Genomic DNA, 16,302 nt, shown 5'->3' with positions numbered 1-16,302 from the left:
TTCCGCGGTATTTCTTTTTATTTATTAATTTAATGTTTCGCGTTTGCTTTGTTATTACTTGCAAACGTAGCATTTGTATAAAGACTAAGACAAAAACTGTAGTTTGCCTCATTCGTGTTAAAAAATCACATCTCAAAATTTCTGCAAAACGACATAACAAGACGACTGACATTTCAGAGGAATAATTTCAGTCTTCGTACTGTCACAGTTACTTTGCAGTTTCTTGTATTCACCTCCGCGGCCATTTTATGTACTTTACGTCCTGACCGAGAGCCAAATATTCTCCCGTGCGGCCCTCCCATTCATACAATAAGTACATATTATTCTATTCTATTAATAGATTGAATGTAAAATCATTCTGCAATACTGTTGTCGTTGTTATTATTATTGTTTAGAGAAAACTTTTTCTGCCTCGGCTGCTTTCTGGTCAAACATTTTCTTGGCATTAACCCACACACAGTAAGTATCGACCTGTCAACAGAAACAAGGTGATGGAGTCAGTTCGTGGTGTCCAGTAACAGGTCGATTAAGCTCTGCGGTATAAATGGTGTGATTATAAAAAAGAAACTGAAGTTTAGTCTGGCCGCTTTCATCATTGTCCGTTCTCTATGCATCGTTTTAAACTGAGTTCAAGGCCCCGTCCACACTACTCCGGAGAAGTTTGAAAACGGCGTTTTCACTCTGAAAACGCATTAAAAGTTTTCCGTCCACACTACTCCGAAGAAATTTGAAAATGCAACAATCACCGGCTATTTTGGATTTGTCTATGGCACATGATTATCTTAACGTCATTGTTTTGGAAAAGCTCCGTTTTCAAAATGATTTCCGTTCCCACTAAAACGCAAAGCCGGCATTTTCAAAATTCCCCCGGTTTGAAGGGCGTTTAAGAAACTCTTGGTCTTCGTGACGGATTAGTGTGGACGCTAGGCCTTACCATTGGAATAAAGCTGCAATTTCAAATTTCTCGGGCGTAGCGTGGACGGAACCTAAATCGATTTGGAGCGAGAATTTGGGTCATTTAGGTCTCTAAGTAACAAGAATTACAAAGTCTTCAAATCTTACTACAGTGAAACATTAAGCACTTGTCACACCAATGGATTATACAGTTGTATAAAACCCAATGTTTCACTAGTTTACCTGATCTAACTTGAGCAAATGTGGCGTAGAATCATTTGCAAATCTTGTGCTGCTCTCTCTTGGTAGCAGGGAAGGAAAGTGATCAATAGCAACAACGTCTAATGGCTTGGAAGACTTCCTGTGATGCAAGAAAAGTTAACTTAATTTTTGCATCAGTCATACAGGTTGCAGGTCAACGAATTAAACTAAGCCTTCAATGTAAGGAACGAAATCAGGCATACTTTTGAGTGACAAACATTGGTCATGCGCAATTTAACATTTTCTCTTGTCTACAACTGTCTACAACAGCTGAGCGAGGACTTGATGTTTTGGGACAATCAAATTATCCATTACAACGTGTTGCCGAGTCCAGCGTGTTGCGTAATAATAATCACTTTATTTAAGTGTCGGTGTATTTAGCACTAATGTGCTAATTGGGGACACTGTAAATAAGTAAACAAATGGCGTGTCGTATTGCTTGTTTTTTCGCGCGCTTTGACTTGTTATGGGTTTTGCCTTAATTTCTTAGTTGATCCGATTGGCCTAAACTCGCGCTCACTAAATCTTCGAAGAGGATGAGGAAGTTGCGACCACGAGTTTCTAGTATTCTTATTTGAGGGCCGAAAAAATGAACACCTGATCGCAAGTCAGAGAAAGGTATGTAATGGAACTCCACAAATTCCACACCCGGATATGTCTCTCTTATGAGAGATCATTGCTGTCTTGTGTGCAACATACGCAATTGTGAATCTAAAAAAAAAAAAAAACTCAGGCTTGAACGGGCCGGATTCAAACCCATGACCTCTGTGATACCAGTGCAGTGCTCTAATGAGTTCGTAACACACCCAAGCACAAACCAACAAGACACACTTCACAGATTTCTGCTAGGTATGGAAGATTTTGGCTCGGGTAGATTGACACACTAAATATTACATTAGTTTCACTTACGACAGGTTAACTCTGTAAGTAGGATCTTTGAACGATGTGCAGGTGTCGTAAAATGGTAAAGGATTGTTAGGACTGTTTGGATCACAGCTGACATCCACTACAATACTCAACGATCTGTAAACATAATGAAAAAAAACATTTCCCAGGTCTGTCTGGCAATTACAGAGAGGAAGAGCTCTTAATTTTCATTTGGTTGTTCATCCCATACCTTTGCCCCCTTATAACTGAAGCTTTTTCAAAATATTCTCGGTTTGCACTCCTTGGACCGTGATAAGTAGTTTCAGACACTTAGTGAACACTTCAGTCACATTCAGGAGACAACCTATGGTGGACCTATAGTGTATTAATATATTTCGTCGGGTTTGAAGGTCATCTGTCTATAGCGTCTGACGGAGGGACTGAGACAGTACATGCATTATCATAATGCAACGATTTGGTGATGATCTTGACAATCCAATTTTGTAATCTCTGTAGCTTTTCAGACAATGTTTTTCTCGACATTGTCCACAATGGGGCTCTAACAGTAACCAAAATGGCACTGCACCAGAGAATTATATACTGTGATTAATAAATAATTATTATACTTTTTCTACCAGCGCAAGGAGCCTTTGACACCCAAAGTACCTTAAGAAACTTGAACTATTCCAAGAAAATTGATAAAAACTATTACGTGAAGTAGTGCTTTAAATAAGTAACTGAAAGTAATAGTACCTTTCATCTGTGTCCAACATTTCTTTGATTATGAATGGTGGAATTTTCTAAAGAAATTCATGGATCAAATAAATGAAAACTGTTTGAAATTCTCAAAAAAAAAAAATATCACGATAGTTCACGATGAAAATGAAGCAGAGTTGGTTTATCTTTACTACAAATATGACAATCTTTCTCGCTTATTCTCGATCTCTGTGAGTGTCACTAATCTACAAAAGAATTAGTAGTGTACATGATTTTATCTGAATCAGAAGCCAGAGTTGCTCTTGGCGATGCCTAAAAGCGGAAATAAGATCGTTTCTTTTAGTGTCATTTCTTTGACTGCACCCTAAGAGATACTTTGACAGCTAAAAATAGTAGCGTTTCATCATCAACACCCTAAGTGAGACCAGAATCCTTGATTTACACCCCTGAGTGAGACGACAAGCATCCCTAACCTTTTCATATGGGAGTTCCCCTCCCGATGGGGGGGGGGGGGGACGGTTGGCACTATGCCTTGAGCAACTGTTATGCTTCTTTCGTACAAGTCCTTTGGGTGCCAATGCTGGTGGATGGTGGGGCAGGGGAAGGCTCCCATGTTATTAGGGCAGGGGAAACCCTTAAATTGTCTTGGAGAATTTTGCTTTTACTTAATACTTTGCTTGATATAACACAGCCAAGAGAATTAACAATCATGTTTTACGACCAGTACCTCATTGAGAAGAATGCAGTTCACAAAGATGTCGTACTTCAAAATCTCTGGGAACGGTCCTTTTCCTTGTGTTTCTGCAATGTCCCACTCTGTTATGTGTGACCTTTGAACAGCATATGTAGAACAAACATATTGGTAAGAATACTCTGTTATGGACATTAGCACTTGGGTTAATTTACACATTTTTAAAATAATTTGTGATCAGTGTAAATTGACACCATTTAAAGGAGAAAATCATTCAAATGAAGGAAATAATATTATTAAGAATAAGAGTGTAATATTTCCAGATGAATTTAGTTAACATGAGTTGTACAAAGTTGGCACCCTTAAAAGTATTACCAAGAATCAAAAAAACATAGGTTGCTTGATTTTTGAATGAAGGGTTTGAGAGGAGAATTCCACCCACAGGGAAAGTACTCAACAAGTTTTATACAGGGAGACCCTATCCCAAGGTTTAAACCCTTACCCTTACATAAACCATTTTTAACAGAGAAGGTAACCATTTCATATACTGTCCAGAGAAAATGGCACCTCTTTTGCACACTTACAGTGCACTTTTACCGACCCTAAAAATGTCCTGCAGAAATCTTTCTACCCAAAAAGGGTCCACCAGAAAATTTGTACCCTAAAACATCCTCAAATCCCGAACAAAACAATATTAAAAAAAAAAATTAGCATACTTTGGAACACCCAGTTTATGTGCCATCTCCACAGCTCCTTTACCACAGCGACCCAGGGCACCAATCACAAAGATCCGAGGGATCACTTCAGGAACACCTACGAATTAATTCATAATTAACTTATTAAAAATTATGTGATCATTATATCTAGTACTTTAGGGAACTGATAAATTTCAGGTGCTCAGTGAAACTGGTTATTGGAGGAAGGGGTTGTTGTTTAGGATATAAAACTATTTTATCACATATATCTCTAAATGGCTTTCATGCAACCACTGTCACGCTATAATTGAAAGTGGGTGGGGGGGGGGGGCATGTTGCATGAGGAATCAAGAGTGGTTTATTGACAGATTGAGACTCTGGATCATGTGTACTAAAGGGATCCATGGTCAAGTGTCAATTGATACTGTCGATCGAAATTCAATCAACATCTTGATCAACACTTGATTGACAGTCGGTTGAGAGTCTACTAATTCTTGCAGACACACCATCAAGTGTTGATCAATACATACGAGACGGACGACACAGCCAACTTTCGGCCGACTGTAAGTATGGATCGAGTGTCAATCGAGATGTTGATCGAGCGCCAATCTAGTGTTGACCAACTATCAATTGAGATGTTGATCAAGATGTTGATGGGGGTGGATCAAGGGTATCAATCGACATTCGAGTGCAGATGCCTTTAGTACACATTATCCCAGACTCTTATTACAATATTACATACAGAGTGCTAATGTCAATCAAATCACTACAAAGTACATCATGGTAATTCAATGACACAGTGATCAAACATTAATTAAATTACTTTTAAATACCTTTTCTTTTAGCAATTTCTTTTAACTGGGATTTTACAAACGTTAACATTTGATCTTCATTGCCATAAGCAGAAACTGATGGGAGAGCAACATCAGGGCTAAAAAATAAAAACAGGAAAATCTTCCATATCTCACTCAAGGGTCTCATCAAGGGCCGGGCACTTATGGGCCAGGCACTAGGCAAATTGACCACCTGTGAGGATGATTTTGCATACCCAGTGTGACTATCTTGAGGAAATGTCTTCTTATGAAGAAGTTTGATAATAAACTGTTCAAAACATTTTGCCTCCTTGTAAAAACAATATTGACGGGGAGCCTGGAAAAAAGCTCCAAGCCCTCTTAGTGACTTACAATAAATTGCTAGATTCTCCCTCCAGACAGCCTTGTTTCTCTTTGTGAAAAACAAGGAGAATTTGACATTGCATGTATCAATACTTACTATATACCTAAATGAGAGATTTCCCTACCCTTTCATATACCTCAACTTGTGAAATCCCTACCCTTTTATACTCCTGAAGCATGTACCCCTTTTGGGCAGAGCCTCCCCACATAGGGCATTATAGGTAGTAGCCCCCTTGGGCTGCAGTGCTAACCCACCTTTGAAATAAGTGAATCGTCAAGTTAAAACCTGAATCAACATCTACGCTTAGAGTTAACTCACTTTAACTGCTGGTGACACCATGCAATAACACCAACAGCCATTCCACAAACGCCTGCCATGGTAGAGAAAACAGGAACCACACACTTACCTAGTACCAAAAAATAGGAAGTATAGTTATTTTTTGTTCAATGGTTTTTGCTGGTACAGCTATGTGCATGTACTGTCTGACTGACTTGTGTAATGTATATCTCACCATTGTCATCAGTCATAAACTCAATGTCGTAGATGCTTCCTCCTCCTTTAACAAACCTGTAAAGTAGCTCTGCCCATCCTGTTTGGTTCTTCAATAAAGGAAAAAAGAATTAACAGCATGACAGCTAAAGAATTTCATTTATGAAGACATGTAACACTGAGGTATAATACAGGGGGTGAGTTGGCCTAATATTGGTTTGAATATTGCAAGTGCACTGGACCTCTAGATCAAGGAGTCTGGATACAAGAAATGACTGGAGTTGACTAGTAAAATGTTGAGAGTGTTTATCACATTGCCTGCACTTGTATGTGTTTGCATCACTTGCACATGTACATGTATGTAAGTTAAATGATTTTGCAGGCAAATCATGAGACAAACTGATATGTTCAAAAGGAATCCATAGGCTAGGAAAGTATTTTCCAATCCACACACTGTTATCTACATCAAACTGCTTTCATTGTACTTGGCAAAGCAAACTCAATAAAGTAAAACCTAAATTCAAAGCTCACCTTATAAGCATGGGCATAAAAGATGTGCCTGTGGGTGACAGGATCATCACTCTCGGGGAGTTCTTTCAGTCCAACAATAAAGGCCTCTTTGGGAGCCCTTGTCCATGAACCAGAAGAGGCCATTTCTACACCTGGAATACTATTCATTATAGAACAAGAAAAAAAGGTTATTCATACACTTATGTATTAAACAGACTAAACACATGAGTCTTTAGGAAGCAGTCAAGCACTTTGGTTTTACGGATACATGTATATTAATTCATGGTTACAAGACTACAGGTCTGTCACTCAACAGATAGAGCTCTTGTGGTCTCACCTCTCGTACTGTACATGAATACATACATTAAGAAATTAATAGGCTTGACATTTTGGCCAAAGTGAATTTTCATGTGAAGCTGAGACACACTGAAAATTATGTTAAATTTTAAAGGATTTCAATGCAGTGGAACCTCGATTTGACGAGCCTCTATATAACAAAGTCCTTGGTATAACGAACGATATTCTTCTCCCCAGTAATTCTAGTAAAATGTATGGAAAAAAACATCAATACAAAGAAACCTGTTATAGCGAACATATTTTGCCAGTCCCTAATGGCCCTTCATTATATCGAGGTTCCACTGTAGTCAAAAAAGACAAAACACTATGTCAAAGATGTTTGCCGTAACCCGCTGCATAAAATTTAACCACCCCAGCACTTCAGGAAATTACTAATCAGAGATTTAGCAAGCTCCATATATGTTTAAAATTGATGTTAGTTGCAGAATCTGTTACAGTAACTACATTACAACATCCTATCAGTTTAAAATTATTTTCTTTTTATTTATCATTGATGTGAATGATGTTATGATAAGTATAGGTAATCATATGAATATGAGTGCAATTCATGATTTTTGCCAGTTGTGATTTTGAAAATTCTCTCTGCAGACACCAACCTTCAGGCAAGTGCAATTTCAAAGAACTGTCAATATCACACGTAGTATTAACAAGCAGGGCGGGTCAACGTTTGTCACAAACAATTATCTGATAAGAAATTCATCAACTTAAGGCCTCTGGAGCCCAATGTACCGCCCGCTTTCTTCTGTAAGTGAATGTGAACACATGCATGATCAATAAATGCTTGTCTTGTATCTTGCTTTCCACAATAGTCAGCAGTGTGGTCAGTTTGTTTGCACTTTCACACTCTTGTCTGTCCTCTCTAGAAATCCCCCCATGCCCTTGGAATTCCAATCATAAGTAGCACCCGTGCCTTTGGATTTCCAGTTCAAAGAACCCCCCTTGCCCTCAGAATTCCAATCAGCTGCCTGCGATATAGGTATGGATATTTTTTGGAATCATTCATTGCTTTAGCTTTCAAAGGATTACTCATTTATTGTATGACTGGGGAAATAATGTACTGCAGTGCAAATTAAAAATATTAACAATAATTGGCCTGCACTCAGCCAATCACAAATTATACAGTAATTTTCTCACACAGTCATATAATGAAAGAAATTAACAAATATGGTGGTCATTCTATTATTTACCTTGAATATTCTTCATCCTTGAAGATACACTGCTCTGAGTGTTCTACAGTCAATTTAAAACCTTTTGTGATAGTAAATAAAAGAAACTTTTGTTTTCTCTCCATTTCAAGATTAAAATGCATATGTGTCCTGTATACTTTATTATGGGGGTCCCCAACAGGTTTTTCAGGATCCGGGATTTGGCCTATTTGAAGGCCAGGATTTGGGATTTTGAAGGAAAAGGGGCAAAATCCCGAATTGAAATTATGAAAGGGAGAGGGACTGGTGATTTTACATAACACCACTCGGGAAATTGATTGTGAATTTCTCAACATGAAGGAAAAGTGAACCAAACCGAACATCAGAAATAGCCAAACAGTGACTTAGATGAATTACAGAACTTATCTATGAAAACTTTTGGATACCATCCTGTTATGTGTAATGAACTGCGAGGGGAGATTGCTGTGGCACTTAATGATATCTAGTTAATTGTAAAGGCTGGTTCCTATATGACTGCCACAAGCGCTGCGATCATATGAAAACCAGCCTTAATGTTCTTCTTTGTTTGCTACCCTCGCTGACTGACAAGTTTTTCAGTGATCAAAATGATCGGGAAGGCGGTTGTTACCACACAATACCCAATGAACAATGAAATCATTTTGGTGGGGAGAGATACTGACAGATAATTGAACCTAATAGTCAGTGCTCGGGTTTGCTTTAAGGGAATCTGGAACTTGATTGTTGAAAAGGATCTTTTCTGTAAAAAGAAATCATGATTGGGATCAGGATTAGCCAACAGAAATCATAGGGATTACAGGATCAAGGGAAAACTCTGGTCGAGATAGTCGGATTGAAGAAGCCTAGTACTGTTGTTGGGCCCGGGGGGGTGGGGGGGAGGGTGGGGGGCGCAATTGCACATGAAAGGGGTGGGGATGCTCGTCGTCTTGCTTAGGGGTGTAAATTTCAGATTTTGGTCTCACTTAGGGTGTTCTGGGCTAAACACCATCATGTGTAGCTTATATGTAGCTGTGAATGTCTTGTTCAGGGTTTCACGCAAAAAAATGTAAAAATATATATTTAATATATTTGAAATATGGCCTCTTTTAGGAGTGAAAACATCCTGTGCCACACCATGATTGGTCTCCTTTAGGGGTTTAATTAAAAACTTCCAACAAGCATCCCCACCATTTCATGTGCAAAGTGTCCCCCAGGGTATTGGGGACCCTCTATTATGGCCGTGTCTATTCAGCATACAGTTTCATTCCACACAATTAACAACCCCTTACCAATATATTTTTTTCTTATTAAATAAATAATGCCATTACTCCACTGCAAAAACATTTCGGCTTCTAGAGCCCCTCCCCTCCATACCCCAATGGTACCACAACCCCCTACTGTGGCGACAGGCACTCGGTTTCCATTACATGTTTTTTCGCGGAATGAATTTATAACCATGCATGTGAAAAAACATATACGCCAGTTCTTTCATGTTTCGTTAGGTTTTCTAGCTCAACTTTAAAGTGCCTATGAAGTAAAAAATAATTGCTGCTGATTTGAAAGGCTTTTCAAAGTAAAGAAGAATGGCGTTTTCCTTTTTGGAATACCTTTTTTTGTTTTAGAGATATTCACGTTTTTGTATCATAAGTGATGACGTCATAGGTGGTTCCACTGAAACAGTTCAACACTCAATCAAGAATATCTCTAGAAATATTAAAGCGGTGTTCTTTAAACTTGGCACCAGAAATGTATATCACAAAAGAAACAAAATGACACCCGTCATGCCGTTGCCATGACAACAGTTATGCCGCTGGTCCTGTTTTAATTAAAACTAACATTACCAGATTTTATCTTAAACAAGGATCATCCACTCCCAACAATCTAATGGGGAGAGTTAAGACAGTATGGGAATCATGTGTGTTCCGAGCAAGACCCTCTGTCCCTTTTCAAAGGGTTGCAAATTGGCATATTTGGTTTTTCACAGAAAGAGACCTGAGCCAGAAGAGTTGCCATGGCAACAACACAGAAGGTGTCATTCTGTTTCTTTTGTGATGCACATTTGTGGTGCCAAGTTTGAAGAACACTGCTCCAATATTTCTAGAGATATTCTTGAATCAGTGTTTTACTGTTCAAGTGAAACCACCTATGACGTCATCACTTTCCTCATTTGCATAATACAAAAACGTAAATATCTCTAGAATGAAAAAAGATATTCCAAAAAGGGAAAGGCCAATCTTCTTTACTTTGAAAAGCCTTTCAAATAAGCAGCAATTATTTTTTACTTCATAGGCACCTTAAAGAAACAACATTAGAGACACCTTATCAACAATAACAACTTCGAATGACTTTTTAAGTGATGACATATTGTGTGATGTCATCGCTTCCTGCTGGCGTGCATACATTCCTTTGGATAGTGATTTCGCACAGTTTCGTTGCACTTACGTCTGTGCGCTTATGTCACGCACGATTTATCCCCCTGTGGAAGTGAAGTGCGAAGTGGGAGTTCCTTTGCTGCTTTCATTTGCTGTTTGTAGGTTCAGCGGAGTGCATTTAATTGTAGCTTTTAAAAGAAGATTTAGGGGTGGATTTCAGCTTATACAGTATCGGATAAATTTGCGTTCACAGGCAAACTCATAAGAACATATCCTCCATACATACAAGTTTAGATAGACAAGTAAGTTGCACAGGCGATAGGTGAAGGCTTTGCGGCTTTCCTTTGCTGTTTGTAGGATCAGCAGACTGCTATTAATCGATATGAAAAGTGTACTGTTTAAAACAACAAACTAATTTCTGGTGACGTAATTGGTGTTGCCAAATATTTTTAAAGATAATAAGGTGTTGATTTCAGAGAGAGTAACTTTCCTTGGCCGGTTTTCTTTGCAGCTTTCCTTTGCTATTTGTAGGATCAGCGGAGTGCTTTTAATTTCAGCTTTTAAACTAAGATTTGGGGTTTGATTTTAGTTTATATAGTGTTGGATAAATTTGCGCTCACTGCCAAACTTGTAATAAGAACATATCGTCCATACATACAAATTTAGATAGACAAGCAAGTCGCACACGCGATAGCTGAAGGGTCTACATTTACGGATTGGTAGCGCAGTTGTACTTTTGTCAGTCTTGAAGTGAATTGAATGAGCATTGTCTGAATTGAATGAGCACTGTGAGAGCACTGTATGAGCATTGTATGAGCACTGAGATATACAGTTTACAGTAGTGATAATGAAGTTAGGGTACGACGTAGGATCTGCGGAGTGTCTTTAATTTCAGCGTTTAAAAGAAGATTTTTATTGTGGATTGTACTTTATGCAATATCAGATAAATTTGCACTCACGGGCAAACTGATAATACGAACACATCGTCTATACATACAACTTTAGATCTACAAGCAAGTTGCACACGCGATAGGTCAAGGGTCAACATTAAATTTACTTATTGTTGAGCACCGGACTTTTTGCTGTCTTGAGATGAATTCAATTGAATGAGCACTGTCAGAGCAGTGTATGAGCACTGAAATATCTGAACTAAACTTATCTGTGAATTGAAATAACTGTATTGGTGAAAGTCTAGAGCTGCCATTGGATTTCTCTTGGGGACATCTATCATAATATTCTTTCACATTTATGTGTTAATTCATAAGTCTCACTGCCTGTCATTTCGTAAACAAAAGGGAGGAAGGTGAATTGCATTATTCAGTTCAAAGAGGAACAATTGAACAAAGGGAACAAGTAAGCTTGCGATGTGATCGATCACTTGGACTCTCAAAACCCAACTTTGCAAAGCTACTTACAATACAGCTACTTCCCACACAGGTTGTACCTTACTTTTACTTTTAATTAAGTTTAACCATCAGCCTGTATGTTTATGTTCCAATTTTCTTGGAACAAATTTAGAAATACATGTAGTATGTACACGTCATCGTTTCTGCATGCATTGCATGCCGTTTATTTGGTCATGCTGCCAAACATCTCACTTTTGGAATGAACTTACTGAATGGCTGAAAAAGTTAAATTTACTTCCTAGAGATTATGCTTTCACAAATATTACTGCTTTGGTCTGAGGCCAGATATCTCTCAATTTGCACTTCTTATCAATTACTGCTTTCTCTTAGCACGATATCACATATGGCTTGCTAAAACAAAAGATGATCATCCAAATCTTACGCATTTCACATGCACACTAAAATCACAATATGAAATAGAAATAGAGTGGAGACACAAAGAAATGGAAACCTCTATCAGGATATATGAGGACTCAATTAATATTTTAGATTATATTTTCTGTACCTATCGGTATCTATCTCCTACCCGTTAGTGTATTTCTAATCTCCTGTCAGATGCATACCAGTAACTCATTTTACCTTTAATGTACCACATGCCTCTGGTCTGTTTTGTATGTTTCTATAGTACAACCTCAAGCTGTACAGTGTGGGGCCCAGTTCTCGGCCACTTTTCGTTCAGCGTTTATTTTTCGTGCCACAGACGAATCTGAATAAAAAGCAATTGTTTCCAAAGGTAGCTTGATTCCTTGTCTTCCGTTCTGCCGAGTTTTGTTTCATCCTGCCAAGTTTTTCTGTTAGCACGTCGAGGTGATGCGAAGGTAGGTGAATCTGGTTTCCCCGAAAACGTGTTTGTTTACGGCTACTCGAATTACATGGTTTAATTCAAGTTTATATTTTGTCCGTCTAGAAAGCCCAAATGAGCCAATTCTTGGCATAAAGGATGTAGAGTGATAAAGCTATCTGTTAAATATAAACTTTTCCTGGCCTTTAATTCTTTGACCTAAATTCACTCCTCAATATTTCCTTATTACTTTTGCATATTTACCTATTCTCGGCCACCCTGCTCGCCTTCAACACTAAAAGCGCTCAAAAAGCGCTCCTCTTTAAGAAGAGAATAAAACAAATACTTTTTGAAATTCTAGCTTCAGAAGACTGTTATATTGATCTTACAGAAATCATTCAAAAAGTAAAGCTGAATTTATTTTCCTCCTAGTATGTATTCATTAATACTCAATAATTTCGCTTTAGTGTATCTGTAGTCTCTCGTCGTAACTGTTGTTAATTATTATTTGTAATATCGTTAGTTTATTAGTTGTCTTTAGTCATCGTTGTCAATTCTAGTCTCTTTAGTTCTCTTGTTACCTTCAGTTGTATTTAGTTGTACCTAGTTGTATATTAATAACTCGTCCAAACATGACCCGCCTAGATTAGCTCAGCTATCCGCGGGCATGTTACAATTGTAATTTTAATTTGATAACAAATAAAATGTATGTATGTATGTATGTATCATAGTTTTGTGTGGAGTATTTGTGTCAAGTCAGTTGTAAAAATAAAGCTGTAATGGGGTGGCATGCTGAAAACTATGAGTTCTGACTTAACCCCGTTTTAAATACCCAACTCTTTTTTAGCCTCGCTTGACTGCACTTAAGAGAAAAACTAGGTGTGCAAAAAACTTCCTTTTCTAACATGAAACAAAGCTCTTTAGGGATAATTTGTGATCGAAATATCAAAACAGAAGCCTTATAAGTGATTTAACAACAAAAAATGGTAATAAAGCGTTGTTTATTCTGAGGAATCACGTGCACTCTTTTGTGGCCGAGAACTGGGCCCGCTGTCCGATAACTGTGCCCACGAACGAAGCCTCGATTTTCGTTATTACTTGGGAGAAAACAGCGTTGAGCAGTCGATAGCTCTACATGTGTAAACTGAATGCTGAAGCTACAATCTTGGACAGAATAAAATGGAACAATTATCCCCCATCCCCCCCAAAGCAATGATGAAGGCGCGAAGGAGCAAAAGCACGCCATTTTGGCATCATTGAAATGGGGGGAGGGGTGGTCCAGATGTTCCATTTATTTTGTCCAAGATTGTATTTAAGGTTTCAACGTGACAAGACAAAGGGAGCCAGTAATTAGGAACTAATATGTCAACACATTTATCGGCAGTACAAGGAAGTGGTGTCTGTCGCAGTCACGCGCGTCAGAGCTCAATGGTAACGCTCATAGCCTAAGTTTAGGCACTACAAGTAGAGTGTATTTTGATAACAATGAATAAATAAAAGCGTCATTCTAACCCCAACTTTCCAGAGTAGTACTGCGATTAATAACGAATCATATTAGTGCTCGAAAAGCTCACTACAAACATGCCATTGAAAAAAAAGAATACCGAACGAAACACTGAGTTTCAGTACAAATTCCTGAAGACAACTTCGAATTTCACATTAAGCGAGATGTTTAATACAGAACAGTCTGTCGTATTTCACAGGAGTTGACCAATAAAACTATCGAGTCTGTGAATAGTCGTATCACTGCCATAATACGAAGTAATGACGGAAGACTGAAGTCAATAAAACTACCGTTCTCTATAGGCACTTGCACCATGTTAAAACGATGCTTACACGTTTAAGTGACGGTTTACGACATATTTCCTACGATTTAGGTTGGTTTTTGGACGGTTTAAAACGGTTTTTGACGATTTAAGCGATCAATAAAATAGAAACTAAGCTAAGAATATTATTTTACTGCCCTGCTACAAAACTGTGCTAAACCGTAAAAAATCGTCAATAAAAACTTGTAAATCGTTGAATTTGATTTCAACGTATATAAAAATCGTGCAAGACTCTTTTTTATAAAGAAAACTATTCTACAGAAAGAAAATACTTCAATAGGAAAATATCCAATAACTGCCTGAAAAGTTAAGGCTTTCAGAAAAATAATGGAACGAAAGTGTGAGGGCTTACGTGGCGCACTGGAGTAGCGCGTAAATCGCGGGTCAAGGTGGAGTGTGAGAACTCTCCCGGGTTCGAGACCGTTCTCCTCGTCTGCTGTTTTTCTTTCTTTCTTTCTTTCTTTTTTTTCTTTGTGCGGGTAAGTTGAAATCTATTTTTTTGTTGTTGTAAAATCTGCTGGCAAACAGCGCCAATGCACTGCTATCAGTTCACTCTGTCTCCCTCACATCAATGAACCCTCCCTCCACGTGCACCATTACCATCCACATATTGCCACCACGTCAGAGGTGCCAAAAAAAAAAATCAACTTGTGAAGGTATCGATAAGGTACTTTTAAGGATCGCAATTCAAAATTAAATTCTGAAAAACTAAGAAAGCGAACTTAATCAGAGATGTGCAACGTTTAATATTTTTATTTCCCGCGCGCGCAGTACCAACAATAAAAATATATTCGGCTTGGCTAAAGAAATAACTTTGCTTTTGGCCAACGCTTCAACACGCACTTATGCATATTCAATTTTCATGTTAATAAAGTACATGACACACCAAAAATAAACCATGTCGTGATTTTATTTCAATTCTGCTTCAATCGCTCACAGAGATCATCAGATTTTATTTCGGCTAACGTTCTTTTCCCTTGGTTATCGAACGTGCGACAACAGATCAGATGTGATCTGCATAGCAAAGATAGCTTCTTGTAACGCCAGTGTGGTCCTCAGACAATCTTGGACAGAATAAAATGGAACAATTATCCCCCATCCCCCCCAAAGCAATGATGAAGGCGCGAAGGAGCAAAAGCACGCCATTTTGGCATCATTGAAATGGGGGGAGGGGTGGTCCAGATGTTCCATTTATTTTGTCCAAGATTGTAGTTATACGTGAAATTTTAAGTCCTTACGGCTATTCCAAAGTAAGAATTACAAGTTTACGTTTTTTGTGGCCGAGAACAGGGCCCCATACTGTAATGATAACTATCTATTTTTCTTCTTTTTTCTTTGCCCCTGTCGTCACTGTATTTGTTAGTAGTGTAAGTCGTGTAACTGTATTTGTTAATAGTGTAAGTCGTTTAGATGTTGTAATTTATAAATAGTGTAAATTAGAGCAATACAATGTAAATAGAGCTAGTGTTGTAAGTAAGCATTATTTCCCCTTGTGTTATTACAAATAAAAAAAAAAACTTTAAGGAAACTTCAGAATGACTCGGGTGACGTCGACCAAAAATTAATCCCAATGCTGAACCTTTAGCTTTCATAGAAAATTAAAGAAACTTTTGTTTACCTACACGTTACCTAGGTCTAAAATCCACCACGGTGAATTGTTCCCCACAAAAAAAGGACGAAAAATATAAACTCGAGAATCCTAACCTGCCTTAACCAGATCTTTGCACCTCTCTGGAGTAATATGAGTACGTCTTTCATTCGGTTTCTTCTCTGCTCGAAGCCACAGATGCACAACCATGATCGAGCGCACGTTCAGCCTTCCTGCAACGCTAACTCGGAAGGCCTGGGTCGAGAGGGAAATGGTGAGACCACACCCAATGGGTGAGGGTACGCGTGCGAAAATATCGCGCCCCCTTATTTCGTTGACTACTCAAGGTACGACATTTATATTTTGTACTTGGCACCTTGTACTATTCCCCTATTCTTTAATTCTCACTGGTTTTTTTTTTTTTTTTTTTTTTTTTTGTGATTAACAACACGTAGAGCGTCGAGGGCATGTGTTTATCAGAGTTGCGGTTTTCTTTTTCGCCCGAGGGC

At 38.3% G+C, this 16,302-nt stretch overlaps 1 protein-coding gene across 2 annotated transcripts; it reads right to left on the bottom strand.

The window, feature by feature from the left end:
- On the bottom strand, positions 1-16,058 carry LOC110068199 (uncharacterized). Of its 2 annotated transcripts, XM_089298519.1 has the most exons (12): positions 15,910-16,058; positions 7,845-7,905; positions 6,322-6,460; positions 5,813-5,900; positions 5,620-5,707; positions 4,959-5,056; positions 4,147-4,243; positions 3,467-3,569; positions 2,776-2,822; positions 2,065-2,178; positions 1,138-1,255; positions 1-471 (listed from the first exon to the last, which is right to left on the bottom strand). In XM_089298519.1, exons 1-12 carry the CDS (start codon positions 16,001-16,003, stop codon positions 385-387), a joined length of 1,134 nt encoding a protein of 377 aa, XP_089154645.1. In that variant the 5' UTR covers positions 16,004-16,058; the 3' UTR covers positions 1-384. The 2 variants fall into 2 exon arrangements, with proteins under 2 accessions (XP_089154645.1, XP_089154646.1); XM_089298520.1 differs by lacking the exon at positions 7,845-7,905 and having other exon boundaries at positions 15,910-16,051.
- Between the last annotated feature and the right edge of the window lie 244 nt (positions 16,059-16,302).

The sequence above is a fragment of the Orbicella faveolata genome, unplaced genomic scaffold (genome assembly GCF_042242905.1).
Source record: "Orbicella faveolata isolate gen_17 unplaced genomic scaffold, um_ofav_v1 contig_3, whole genome shotgun sequence".
Taxonomy (NCBI): Eukaryota; Metazoa; Cnidaria; class Anthozoa; order Scleractinia; family Merulinidae; genus Orbicella; species Orbicella faveolata.
Note: the sequence above shows the minus strand (reverse complement) of the source record. Positions and strands in the feature narration are given on the sequence as shown.

Bases quoted from the DNA above. Each gene is read 5' to 3' on its own strand.
- LOC110068199 (XM_089298519.1), bottom strand. From the start codon at position 16,003: ATGGTTGTGCATCTGTGGCTTCGAGCAGAGAAGAAACCGAATGAAAGA. The intron at 5,708-5,812 runs GTGAGATATACA...TTTTGGTACTAG, and splicing joins GTTTATGACTGATGACAATG to GTAAGTGTGTGGTTCCTGTT. The intron at 2,823-3,466 runs GTACTGGTCGTA...GAATTTCTTTAG, and splicing joins ACTGCATTCTTCTCAATGAG to AAAATTCCACCATTCATAAT.